Source organism: Gymnogyps californianus, chromosome 3, assembly GCF_018139145.2.
Source record: "Gymnogyps californianus isolate 813 chromosome 3, ASM1813914v2, whole genome shotgun sequence".
Classification (NCBI taxonomy): Eukaryota; Metazoa; Chordata; class Aves; order Accipitriformes; family Cathartidae; genus Gymnogyps; species Gymnogyps californianus.
In genome coordinates this window covers 39,532,124-39,546,600 of record NC_059473.1, presented here as the reverse complement: position 1 = coordinate 39,546,600, position 14,477 = coordinate 39,532,124, and the positions used below count along the sequence as shown (strand labels likewise).

At 38.2% G+C, this 14,477-nt stretch overlaps 1 protein-coding gene across 3 annotated transcripts in view; it reads right to left on the bottom strand.

Moving 5' to 3' along the window:
- SMYD3 (SET and MYND domain containing 3) overlaps window positions 1-14,477 on the bottom strand; it is a 432,268-nt gene that overhangs the window by 67,681 nt on the left and 350,110 nt on the right. For all 3 annotated transcript variants that reach the window (XM_050894927.1, XM_050894928.1, XM_050894929.1), the window contains one exon: window positions 8,880-8,990. In XM_050894927.1, coding sequence (XP_050750884.1) covers window positions 8,880-8,990 — 111 coding nt within the window. The remainder of the gene's footprint in view (window positions 1-8,879; window positions 8,991-14,477) is intronic.

Genomic DNA, 14,477 nt, shown 5'->3' with positions numbered 1-14,477 from the left:
TGGTGTGACTCAGAATGTTTGTAGACTTTACTGTTGCTATTATTTATAAATCTGACAGTATCAGAATCACAGCTACACTATTTTGCAGGTTTTTAGACTGTACAGAGTAAAAAGAGTACTCACCCCAAAGAGCTGAGAGTCTAGCAGGAGAGAAAACAGTGAAATAGAAGGAGCAAAATATACAGCATGCCAGCAAAGGCTGAAGTTATAATTGGCCCATATATTGTTGATGTCCTGGTTTGGGCCTTTAAAGGTAAATGGTAAAATCTATTCCTTGTCAGAAAGGGATTTAGCTTACATCTGCAGAACTGATGAGGAAAAGGTATTTCCACTCAGTTTCTTTTCCTTTTTCTTTAAAATTCACAGCTCATTAGTTACAATATACACTTGGGAAGACAAAGATCCAAGCTCCTATTTCTACTTGATTTAGAGCAGGAATCTAGAAAAAAGATACAGTGAACTGTCTGTATCCTGGACTAACCTGAACCTCACCCATTGCCTGAAGCACTGACAGAATTGTGGGGTCCCCTTACCCCATAGGGAGTGCTCTGACACCTAGGATAAAATGTCATTCTTGCTCTGATGCAGATGTTATTTTGTCCAAAGTGGAAGACCTTCAACAGGAAAGATTTTTGAACCCAGGAAATTGAATCCCAGTCAGTCCAGAAAACTCTGCAGTTTAAAGTTGGGACATCTTTTTTTCTGAACTGGAATGGGATCTGAATTAAAATCCATCATATTTCAAGTGAATTACCTAATTCATGGGATTTAAAAAGACCAAACATCCTGCAGAGTAGAAGAAAGTGACTGATAAACAGATCAAGAAAAGGCATCCAAAAATCAAGATTATTCCCTTAGGTACTACTGATATTAGAAACCACCTTGACAGGCTGAAACACACAAGACCTTATAGCAACCTCAGTGAAAGAGAATTCAGACATTCAAGATCAGATAAAGCAATGACTAGCTTCAATATATATTTAGAAAAAAATTGTGAACTAGTCTCCCCAAAATCACTGCAGGAAAAGGTGTTTGGAAAACGATTTGTCTGATCTAGTCTTATGTTTTAAATTACTGCTGTTTCTCTCAGCATATTTGATCTTCTATATGTTTATTTTAGATTGTTAACCCAGAATAAGACTTTTCTTATTTCTGTTTATCATTCAGCAGAGACCAAATAGTGACTGCTATAGGAATGACACCATCTGAAAAAAAGAAATCATAACAGTAATAACTAGTTCTAACAATAGTCCCAAGGAAGCTGGACATCCGGAAAGGGGGAACACTGCTAGCCAGGCACTTAAATGTAGCTGCTACAGCCTGAAACAGCGATGGGAGTGGACCCCCTTCCCTTGGCAAAAAAGTGTTTCTGCTTAAAACATCTGCCAGAAGATTTACATTTCCTCTTAGATGGCTGGGTCTGAAAGGAATGAGATTCTGCTCCCCTCAGATGAGCAGAAAGCCAGACTCCCGTGAGAGTGCCACACTCCAACTCCTACGTTGGCTCCAAATATGAACTTGTTGGATCAATTGATACAGGTTTCCCTATTAAGGATGCCCTGAACAAGCAAGGAGTCTGCATACAGCTCTGAACTCATGTCTATTTGTAAGAACAGCAGTATCTTTTCTGTGACCTTTGACAATCCAAGTGATCTCCAGCTGACTCCTGCCAAGTCGTGACCAGAGCACACTGAGGCAGTCCTGAAGCAACTGGGAGATGTAAGTTGTCGTGGAAAAATGATCACAGTCCATTTGTCACTGTCTGTGGGACCGCCCTTTGATGGAAAAAAACTACAATGTTGAAAGATGGAAGAAGCCTCAGAAGTCACATAAGAAATGCTAAGAAGCTGAAGAGATGATGCCTTTGTTAATGAACAAGAGAGCCCAGAAATTAGAAGTGGTTGCCTTGGTTTTTTGTGTCATTTTTGGCACCAGAAAAAAAAAAAGCCCTCTGTCCTTGGCTGTTTGGAAATACATCCCAAGAGGGTAAGATTCTCTGAAAGGGAACAGAAGAGTGTTAGACTGACTGTTGGATTTCAGGAACTGATCCAGGGTTTATGTCACTACCAAATGTCTTGCCAGAAGGAAGGAACTGTTAATCAGCCAACCACCTATGGAAAGAATCAGCATTGTGTCCCAGTGGGCTGCTAATTACTGCCACTGGCTTTTGTAGGCACTAGTTATACTAATGTTGGGCTGAAAGGGTACGTGGGTGAAATATGACTGAGCTCTGGGTTGACTTCCTTCTGTAGTTTGCTTCAAAGGCAGTTCTAGTGGCAAAACAGTAAAAAGATGATGAGAAATGAACAGATGATTTCTAAAATAAACTATTGCAAACTCTATCTTTTGATAGGAAATGGATTAAACCAGCATTTTGTTGGAACAAAGTCCTGATCTTTTTTTTAAACATACCCTTAGTACCCTAGTACTTATCAAGTACCCTTAGTACCTTAGTACTTAGCAAGCACCTTAGAATCACGACTAGAGGTACAGATACTCCTACTTTATTCTTTGCTTTGATCAGGGGGTTTTATGTTCAGTTAGCTGTATGAACAGACTTGTTTTCAACAGTCCTATTTAATCCTTGCTTCCCAGGCTTCATCTTTTGAATTAATTTGGAGATCTCATCTTTCATATTGTACTTGGAAAACTTAGTGAGAATGTAAATGCCTGAAAATAAATAAATATTGGGGAAACTGGGACACAAACTTCTGGAACTTGACAATTCAGCAATTTAAAAAGGCACTTCTTAACATATAATTTTGTATTTCCTGTGTCCTAAATATATGCTCCCTGAGGGAGGGGTGATATTTTCGTACTAACACCAGTACAGTGATCTTACATGAAGCCTTTGCATGCTAATTCAAACCAACAGTCAATAATAATATTTTTCATGTAACAATGCCTCTGTGATTTAAGCACATGTTCTTCAATGGTATTGCTGACCCCAAACATGAAGATCAAAGGTGAAAATTTTGTGTAAATTCTATTCTTGGCCATATTCAAGGATCTCTCAGAAACCTCAGTGAGGCAAATCAACCACAGACATATGCTTTAGCAACAAATTTGATCAACTTATGTAGAGGACCATTTACATTTGATGAAATTCCTAAACTACAGTTGTGTTGTTTCCTAGGATAGGAAAAGAATGTCAAAATTTCTAGTAGGTTCAGGAACTTATTCAGTGGTTTTTTATAAAAGAGCTGGTGGATGTATGGAAGTGCAATACCAGCTAAAGAATCGTAGGTGACATTCTTATGTAGATGGCTTGTCTGCTGTTCAGGTGACCTAATTTTGAAAGTCCTTGAGTTAGAAACTGGACTTGTGATGTTCTCTACCAAAACTCGGGATGCAACATAAGTAAGTACTAAGCAAAGCAATAAACTGATTAAAGGAATAACGTACTTACTGGCATTACGTTATTATTAGATTTAGCAACTACCAAATACTGGCCAAATACAAAAATGATTCAGATTCAAATCCATTGCTTTTGACCTTGTAATAAATAAAAGCCTTCCAAAAACCAAGCTAGACTAAAATATTAAATCCTGGCTCCAAAGGAGAAAGACGACTCATAACAAAGTGATTCTATAAGCACAAATCTCCCTGAAATCCTTGGCTGAAAATGTAGAACATGAACAATACTCTGGCTCATGACTGTGGAAAAAACTGTTCTCCATTTAAAATGTTTGTCATCAATGTAATCCCATCTTTAATTGTAATTAATGTAAGGGGCTTTTATGTGCTGGAATGATAATATGTTGCCAAGAGTTCAGCTTTTAGGAAGGCATACACTTCCGAATTACAGGGGAGACCGATCTTAAAATGGAGCAAGTAATAATGTATAAAGCTGTCAGAGATACAGTGAACCGAAGACATTACAGTAGCACTAACTTGAAGTACTGACAGTCAGGAAATATTCTATGAATGACTTTTAGAAAGACATGTTTTTTTCCCTCTTTTAGTTACTGATTTTTTTTTTTTCCCCAACTTGGGCCAAAATCAATTAAAAGTATTGTTTAGATTTGTAGCTAGTGCCATTTAATTTGGCAGTAACTGTACTTCCAAAAGGTTCACCTTACTCTTAACCAGTTTACACTGGTGTGTTAGCACTTGCTACTCTTCCCTCGTCAAATCAGCAGCCAGGCTGCTTGACCAGTTGCTAAAAGAGACTGGTCAGCATTATGATATGACCTCTTAGAATCAAAATGCAGCTGACATTGAGGTCTAGGCACCAAAAATTATTTGAGATCCACAGGTCCAGCTAGTTGCCACTGTTTTCCTCCATATTTTCTCATCCCTGATGACAGCTATGCACCTGGATTATTCCATGGCTGTGCTCACAGTTGGAGAGGCAGATAAAAAAACCTACTACTGTATAGCAAGCAGAGATTCACTTTGAAGTCCTTTCATCAGCAGTGACCAGCGAGGAAAGTTTGCTCTCATGATATTCAATGCAATTGTGACTGCACAGCCATGGACCTCTCTATTTTGTCTAGGGCTGTGTCTGCTCACACTGAGTGCGCCAGTGTGCATCAGTTGAAGTTGATGCTCAACTTCAACAACTTCATCTTCAACAGGGTCCCTGTGGTCGGGCTGCAGCCTGTTTCAGTATACTTGAAAATGCAGCCTTTGCCATATTACAGTCTCAGATCTAGACAATTGTGCAAGTGAACTGTGTATACTTAGGCAGTGGTTAGAGAAGATTCTTACGCTGTATGAAGTTGCCTTATCTAGCTAAAAAGACCAAGTGACTGTGAATTTTAAAGCCATTGCTGGTGTCGGAGTGAATTTTGCTGATTTATACAGCTGTGACATGAAATATTACAGTAAATGAGAAATAAAGACTATTCCTTCATAGATAAGTTGCCTCTTAAATCATAGTTCATCAGAGACCTGAAATATTAGAAAAAGCCCTTGCAGAATCATGTAACCTAGAATGGCAAAAGAGCACTTTGACACACTACTCTTGTTTGTATGCATAGCTAAACTGTGTGATTGTAGTATGATGTAACCACTATCTGAGTTTAATCAATTTTAGTACAAATAACAGTGAAGAACCAGTGACACTGTCTGTCAGATATATTTGTCTACAGCAGCAGCCAGAGACAAATGCTTGAAGTGATCTGCATAAACAAATTTTACCGACAATCTGGATGTTAGCGTGCTGAAATCTACACAGTTGCAACTGCACTCTGCTATCCATGTCAGCTAGCACAGAAACGTAATCATATGATTCTCGATTTTGTGTTTATATATACTTCATGGAGCAGCATAATTTATCTCACCCAACTTTATCTGTCTAAAGTGTGGGTATATACTTGAAAGCATTCCTTTAACCTCTTATATCCATTCCAGTTTTCATAGATTTCTACTGCAAGACAGTATGACCAGCTTGTCTTTTCTTTGGGTATGGAAGGAGGCTAAAAACTGGCTTAGGATTAGATACCTAACTACAGTTAGGAGAAATTAGTAGCATTTTGTAGGCCAAATCTGTTATTTGCTCATGTAGATGTCTCTGAGGTTAAATATGACCTTTTTTTTTTTTTTTTTAACAACACTAAGATACCACATGGCAATGGGAACTGCATAAAGCACACAACTAAACCTCAAACCATTCCACTTTAAGGAATTATTCTCACTAAAACAAATCCAGCACTTAAAGCTAAAAGACCTTAGAAAATGCAGCATCTTTCTTTATTATCCTCTGGACATCAGAATACTCAGCAGAAGTACAAATTGCCATCTTCATGCTGCATTTGGGGAAACCGGGCAAAACAGAGCTTCCCAGAACATTCACAAAAATGGTCCCCTATTTAGACAGACGGATCTGGTTTCTAGTCAGAAATCTGTTCAGCTCCAATTGAAACGGTAGCTTCTCACTAATTATGAAAAATAAGGGCAGGGTCTTAGAAAACACAAAGGTTGCTTTTGAATAAAATGAATTACCCAAGGTCACTTATGAAGTCAGTAACTGACTTGAGCACAGAAACTTGATACCATCTTCCTTCTTCACTTGGGCATATAAGACTAAATGAACAAGCCTTTAGAAAATATAGCATGATGAATTTCATTAATAAGAAACTTGCAAAGTATTTTTATAAATATGAATAAATAAGCATACATGTAACTAAGTACTAATACATATAAGGTTTATATGCCCTTCATATAAACTTTAATGTATATTTCCCATAGGATTCTCACGATCGCTTTTAAAACATTACAAAAGGTATAGGAAAAAAGCTACAATGGAAATGACTTGACTTATAGTTTTACTGTAAATTGATGTGTGCATCTCAGGAGTGATTCCTCTGCTTTCACTGGTCCCTAGTATGTGCTCAGCAGCTGGCAGGCACACCCAGCAAGACTGGAATTTGGGAGTAAGAACCACCTACGATCTCTATAAGTGCGTGTTAGAAAAAGGATTCTAGCTTTTTTGATGAGATGACTACAACTGAAAAAATCCCCAACACCCAAGAACTTACTTAAAGGCATAAAGCATTTCTTAGCCAAACTGGAATTTGCACTTTTATCTATAATAAAGATTTATGAGATAGATTGCTGTTGACCAAGCCATCGTATTTGCAAAGCAATGTTGTAATACGGAAATTTACTGTTTGCTGATTATATTTATTGAATCACAATGTTGAATCTGCCACCCTTGATGACCCAAAGTTGCAGCCGTTGCCTATTCTGTTGACAAAGACTTTGCCTTTTAAAAATTTTTCCAAGATGTCTTGGAAATTTCTCTCAGTATCAGGGATATTTCAGCAGGGATATTATTGAATAATTTTGCCAACTGATGACTTTTAAGCATCTAAATCCAGCCATTCTGTAATTTAAAAAAACAGAATTTCCAAAAATATTATCTCCCACTGTAGCTGCAGTGTTACATGCCTCTCAGCTTACCAACAGTGACTGAGATCAATGGGGGGGGGGGGGGGCGGAGGGGGGAGGGGGGAAATCTATGTTTCCAAATTAGTCATGTAAACACTTGTATTCATAAAATCTCTGTCACAGAGAAATGAAATGCAGTACTATGAGGACTGCTGCAGATTATATCTAATCATCCTAGACTGAAGCTGACGATAAAGATGTCTTCTTCGTAGACATCAACAGACAAAGTTGACATGAGGTTCCTAGCCCTTCACAGAGCTCCTTACACGGTAACAATGAGGAAATTACAGAATTTCAGAATGCAGTCACAAAGAGCTTTCCAACCATTTTGCAGTATCATCCCCACAGGGAATTTTGCCAATGGGCAAAAAAGATTTATAGAATATGAACTCAAACCACAGTTAAAAATTTCAAAGAGAAGAAATCATTAATTAATTTTAACCTATGTATGAGACTATTGTTTTCATCAGTATATGCACATATAATTTCACTACAATATTTTTTGGTGTTGTATGTTGACTCTTACAGGGAAGTGTACTCCAGCCTGTGGATCTTGTTTCTTAAAACATTCCACATGCTGAATGGTCTTTACACCACTTGTCTAACCTTTCACAAACTGTTAAGCGATCTTAAAGACTCTTTAGCCTGCTTGTTTTTCTTAATCATCACTGCATGTGGGGGGATGCCATTCCCCAAAACTAATCTAAGATTTCACGGCACTTGAGTGAGCAACTTTAAAAGAAAGACAAAAAGAGGTCTTCACTTCCTTTCACTGCCTCCGAGTAGCATTGCAGCAATCTTTATCAGGCACAGAATGCCAACAACTTTTGCACATGGACAGGAAGTAATTTAGCATTATGTCACAAGCCTGAAACTTTTCTGTGTTCTCTTTTTTGAACTGCTTACTGATGAATCAAAGGATACATTATGTATTCAATGGGTGTACTTTGGCTTGAACAAAACTACACGCACACAACTGTCCTACCCAACACAGAGTTTAAACTTTGGTGGGTTTTTTTTTTCTTTTTTGCTGTACAACAATTATTTCATGAATCATATCACACTCGTTGGAATCACATTTTCATCAATACCTTTCTTACCATTTCTAATCTACTGGGAATACATTCAGCTATGGCATGCGACTCACCCAAAACAGGCATTTGTGAAAATAAGAACAAGTGTACGTATAACTAGAGAGACAAAGTGTATAAACTGCTATGAAGCCGGCCTCATTTTGCATATTCCATTTGATCTCTCATCAGGCTTGGAGCTAAAATTATTCTGGCCAGGCTGTACAAATATGAAGCAACCCAGAATATAATTAAACTGGGCTAGGCTGAACCCTAGTAAAAGGTCATGCTGAACAAAATTTTATCTACTACAACTACTGACCTGCTACTCCAAGAACTTGTGAAAGAGAGCGTAAAAACTACAGTCAGTCATCCAAGGAGGTTCACCACTCTCTCTAACAACTGCTGAATATGTCTGGTAGTTCTTGAAAACTATTGATACAGGTGTTTGTCAGAATTAATTTAACATTATTATGAGGATAAGCACAGCCTTCCCGTAGCATCAGACAAGTGGCTTCGGTTAAAGTTCCAAGATTATTCTTTTGAATACAAGAAAAAAAAAAATCCTTTCCTTTCAGCTTAAAGTCACGTTAACTCTCATGTTCAGAGGTCCTTGAATCTCAAAATGATCTGAACCACATCTTGGACCTGAAAGTGGTTCCTAGCTTTATGAACAATGCATGTTTTAGCAAGAAATTGTTCTTATCACGTTGTCAACGTTTCCTGCTTTTCTTTCCTTCACGGTTGTCTTTCATAGCAACATAAACAGCACTGAGGGCAGAGGTCATTTTCTTCTCTATTCTGGCCATTCAATTAGTGGCAAAAGATAAGTATTATGTAAAGGAAGGGAAGCTGCTGACAGGCCTTGGAAAATTCTGTTTCATTGGCAAGGAATTTCTTCACTCAACCTACCTTTTCTTGATTCTGGCAGAGAAGACAGTCACATTCAAAGCAATACTGGCGTATCAGTTGCTTTTGGCGTTCACTGGTGGGCATCAGTGATTCAATATAGCTGATGGTGAGCTGTGTGCAGGACATACGAAAGCAGAGTTGGTATATTTTAAAAAATTCCATCTTCGGTGTATGTATAGCTAAGGTAACATTATTTTGGATACAACATTTTTCCAGCATAAAATAAAATTTTATCTTAACAGATGATTTCCTAGAAGAAATTGAGTACTTTTACAAAGGGCAAAAAAAAAGGCCAAAAATAATTTCTGTAGAGGAATACTTTTTCACATTTCCAGATCAATACTGTTTGAAATTATTAATCCCCCCCAAGTTATCACTATTTCAACTTTTCATCCTAATTTGGAAGGAGGAAAAAAAAAAAAAGAAAGGAGGGAGAGAAAGGAGGGAGAGAAAGGAGGGAGAGAAAGGAGGGAGAGAAAGGAGGGAGAGAAAGGAGGGAGAGAAAGGAGGGAGAGAAAGGAGGGAGAGAAAGGAGGGAGAGAAAGGAGGGAGAGAAAGGAGGGAGAGAAAGGAGGGAGAGAAAGGAGGGAGAGAAAGGAGGGAGAGAAAGGAGGGAGAGAAAGGAGGGAGAGAAAGGAGGGAGAGAAAGGAGGGAGAGAAAGGAGGGAGAGAAAGGAGGGAGAGAAAGGAGGGAGAAGCAGCTCAGCATCTGAATTCCCAGTGCACGAAATCTCATTTTCTGTCTAGCTCCAAAGCTTAAGTGTGTATTTAGCACTGGTGTCATACAACATCCAACTATCTCCAAAAATTTCATCTCAGGGAAGCCCCTACTTTCTTGCAAATATACGTTTGAGCCTGAAGAAAGCTCCTCTTATGTCATAGTCATCTTCAGTACGTCTGTGATGTTTCCTTTGTGACCAAGGAAGCACAAAAGCATTGCAGTCAAAGTTGTTGAAACTATTGACAAGAAAATTTATTAAAATGATGAAAGAAAATGCTTACACTTGTGCCATTTTCAACTCCTCATGCTGTACAGAATGAATTCCAATGAACTACAGAGAAGTCTGTAGTTTGTTCACTTTGATGCCTGCCAGAAGGAATTTTACAGGGCTAACCATTTGTAGAGTTCTTCAAATGTTTAAAGTGCTGCACAGGCACAAACTAACAATAAGGGAAAGAATATAACAAAATAACAGCCCAGCTCACACCAGCATTCAGTCACACATGCTATTGAGTGATTACACTATATACCCAACACACTTTGAAACACTCCAGAGAGGTCAGAGCTAAAAAAATCAGGTCACATTATTTCATCCTGAGCCTAGACACTTCAACTAATTGGGAGAATTTTCACATGGTTCTCAGCTAAATCATGAGAGTCCACTCAAAGAAATTACAGGAAAACCTGACCAATTTGTAGTAATGACTATGAAATCCATTGTCAGAACCTCCATTTTGCAAATTAGCGAGCATTCTAATTAAACGAGCAATTAACAAGCAACTAAAACAATGCCTACATTTTTAAAATTTATTATTACAGTGTAATTTGATTACCTATTGAAGGAGGACTGTATTAAAAGAAGACTACTGAGATGGCAAAGTCAAGCATTTAAAATGATGATAAGCAGAAAGCCTGCAGAAAAAAATAAATATGGTCTCATAATTGAAGATTTATAGTATAATTAATGAAAGAGACAAATTAAAGGTCCACAGATAATCGAAAGTTAGAAAGTGTGAGAACTTTGTTAGGTTTTGCATTCTATATAACGTTGTTCTGTCCCAGCTTGTGCATGTCTGAGACGAGAGGGGATTAGTTTCACCACTGTTGGTTTACAGCAGAACAGTCTGTATTAATCATTTACACAGGAGCTGTAGGCTTCCCTCTGAGCTTTCTGCGGTGAATGGATGGAAATTGTTTTGCCTATTTCTTTTCCACTCTTTTCTCCCAAGCTTGGTCTCTTCTGCCCCTTTGTCTCCAATCTGTTCCTCTTCTCATTCTCTCTCTTCTCTGCCCCTGGACATGAGTATCATTTTCCAATCTTATTCTCCACACCTGGTTATCTAAACTGGGTGTCCAGCCCTCAGTTCTAGCTCCTTACATAGCCATTCTTGGCACAATGGGCCGATTTTGTCATCCTGCCAGTCCCAGATCTGCCCTTCTGCCTCCCCTATGTGACTTATCTTACACCTTTTCCCCATACTTGATAACCAACACTCTTACTCTCCCAAGTTAACAGTCCTCGTTGCCCTACTCTGGTTTCTCAAGCATCAGTGACCCGACCAACTTTGTCCTCGTTTCTTTCCCCCACTGGTCCTACTCTGCATCCTCCCCAGTGTGGTAAGAAAGATCTGTCTCCCTTCCTTCCCACAAAGCAGTTCCCAGTCCAACTGTAGTCCTAACCTCATCCTTCAGCCATTCCAAGCCCAATTTCCCCTCCCATCACAAGCCTCTGATCTTCATGTCTGCTTGCAACTCGGAAGTGTTTTCTGTCAAAATCATTCTGCACACTGGCTTGTTCCCTGTCTCTTATCCTCTGCATAAACATCACTGGTTCTGACCCATGTCTTACTGGGCTTTAGGTTCAGGTGGCATTCAGCAGTAAAAGGGATTTAATCAAGTTCAGGCACAGTGCAAGACAGCAGGAATCTTCTGGGAAAAACTATTCATGTGAGATTAGTCTATTCTTTGCCAAAATACTTAAGACCTAAGTTTAAACCCTATCATTACTGTTGAACCCATCATTAGACAGGGTTCAGTTCTAATACTGCAAAACAAACACATAGCCAACATCGAACATGCTTTATCTATCTTCAGCATACGGGCTTCATCCCTTTCTCTCTTTTCATTTTTGGCTTTTTTTTTTTTTTTCATTCATGTTGCAGAAACCTTGGAAGTAGGAACAAGTTTGAAATGAGTTATTTCTTTTTCAGAGGTTACCAGTTGTGGATATGAACAGTCACGTAACAACCTGCTCTGGATTAGAGTATACAACTGGGCAGAAGGAGGAGGACAAGAAGCTTTGTCACATTGATACCTCCTTTCAGCGTTTTAACAACTTGGGAGTTCTCTTGCTGTTAGAGGCCCAAGTCCAAATTCCCAGTCCTGCCAGCAGAAATCTGTAACTGAAAAAACGTTTGTATCTGGCAGACTGAGCGGGAAAATGTAATTAGAATATTTAGAAACATGACCAACCTAACAGTGACTAAGTCTATACTAATAATTTAATTGTTTAAACATAAAAATTCTGTATTCAAGTCTCTCTCCTACACTTGCTTTAATTTTGGATCCCTTCATTAGATGCAAGGCTCATTTAACTTGTACATATTTAGGAAATATGCTCATTTATCAAAGGTTGTCTTAATGGTATTTGCATGTGGGATGTACGGTATTAATTAAAACATTATTTCAGCTGACCAAAGCTTGCCTCTTTATTGCATCGCTTATAAAGAATGCAGTAAATCTTTTCTCCCGAACTGGAGAATATATATTAAATAACATTTATGAAGGCAGAGAATTATTTAACAGCCGTGAGACTTATTGACTCTCAAGACCTTCTCCTTAGAAATGCAGCACTGTCTGAGCCCTGCTTCTCGCTCTGACACAGAAATTCTTTAACCATGGGTATGGTGGTTAGTTTCTCATGTTCCTCATCTGCCAGATGAGGTGGACACAATTTTCCAGTACTGCCATGCTGCAGTGGACTTAATTTATGGTTTTTTGTAACAGACTATAAGCTACGAATTTTCTAGACAGAGGATTCTGCATAAATTTAAAATCAATTATTTTAATGCAAACGGCAGGGAAAAAAAGTGAGTTCTCTTGGTTTTGCAATCATGGGTCTCAGGGTCTTAGGGAGGGTTGTGTAGAAAAATCTGTTCCTGAGACAGAGTTATATAAGTGGTGAACAGTCTGTGCTCTTTCTGTTTTGGCATATATGATCAAAATGCCTTCTAACTCAAGGAAAAATTTGGTTTTAAAAAATGTAATGTGACAAAATGTAATGTGTCAAATATGCACAGATATAAAACTCCTCATAGAATTATAATAACAGAAATATTACATAACTTGGTTGAAATCTATTATGAAGATAGATTTAATTGCTGGTCATCCGAAATCATGATTTGTATTTAGTATTAATTTTAAAAATTAGTTGCTCTGTAAGAGCATGGTCTGTTATATATCTTTCTGCAGAAAGATACAAATTTGCTCTAACTGAACTCTGAAGCTGATGAGAAACCATGCACCCATTTTGGAGCAGAACTGGACCTCAGCTAATACATCCTGTCTCTCAGCAGGACTAATTGATTTGAGCTATGCACTGAACTAACCATAGCTGTACAACTTCTGATTGGAGAATAGGCAAAATGAGCTCATGTCTGCCTGCAGAACACCAGGTAGACACAGTAATTAACAAAAAGTCAATTGAAATTATAGCACACATCTTGATGCTGTTTAAAGTGGTTACTTAAGGGTAGGAAAATGATGAAGACCTCTTCAGAGCAGGCTGCTTGTCTTTTTGAGAAAGTAAATTAGCTGATAGGCTACCTTATCACTGAAGGAGCCCTAGTGATCTCTAGGTGAATAATTTTTGCTTTCTTATAACCCTTCCCCATATCTTACCTTTCTTTGCAATACTTAAATTTCATTTTTGCAAAGAAGAAAATGCAAGAAAAGGAAATCTTTGTATACTGTCAAAGTAACATCACCTAAAGTTACAAAAGCTGTGATAGTCAGCACTACAACTAACATTATCTTGAGGAGCAAAACAGTGTTATAATTAGTTTTGAGCTGCTGGAAGCAAGTTTCAGAAAGTCCTGTAGTCTTTTAAGTAGGGACATACAGAATAAAATGCCCACAAAAGTCTATTATTTCTTTCTTCCTGCTATTAGATTCAATTATGCTCAAAAACCTGGTACAGAGTAGAGTATACAGAGTGTTAGGAGACCCTTTCTAGCCACCTCGACCCCCAGTCTATGCAGGGTGATCAATAGTTGCTCCCAAGCCTTGTCCTCCTTTCACTTCTTTTGTCTTCCCTCCACTCCCTATCTGTTTCACTCCCTTTACGCCAGTTGCAGAACAGAAAACACTTAAATTTAGCGGTGATCATTACCAGCTGGTCAAGCACTAGAATTTGGGGTACTAGCATAGACCCATACTGCCTTATATGAATTATAACAGAGTCAGAGCAAGGATGGGGAAGAAAAAAAAAGAAAGGCTATCAAGCTTGAAGGAAGTTTCCTATCAGAGCCAAATTTTCACTTTAAAAATTCTACCTTTAATGAGGATTATAAATGTCATATAAACAGACACGTAAGTTATATACTTATAGAAATGAAAGCTGTTATTTCGAACATCAACTAAAGCATTCATTGGCAAAAACCAATGGGAACGTAGTGTGTTTTTGTCTAAAATACTAACTTTCTGCCCTCAAAGAGCATGCAATTCCATAGAACCACATTAGTATAAAACCCAAATAATATACCTAAAGATAAATCTGAACTGTTGGTTTCCGAAGCAAAATTTAAGGACCAGACACTTCTTCGTCTTGCCAGCTCTCAGTATTTTATTATGATTCCTGCAATACACTTTGTTTTCTT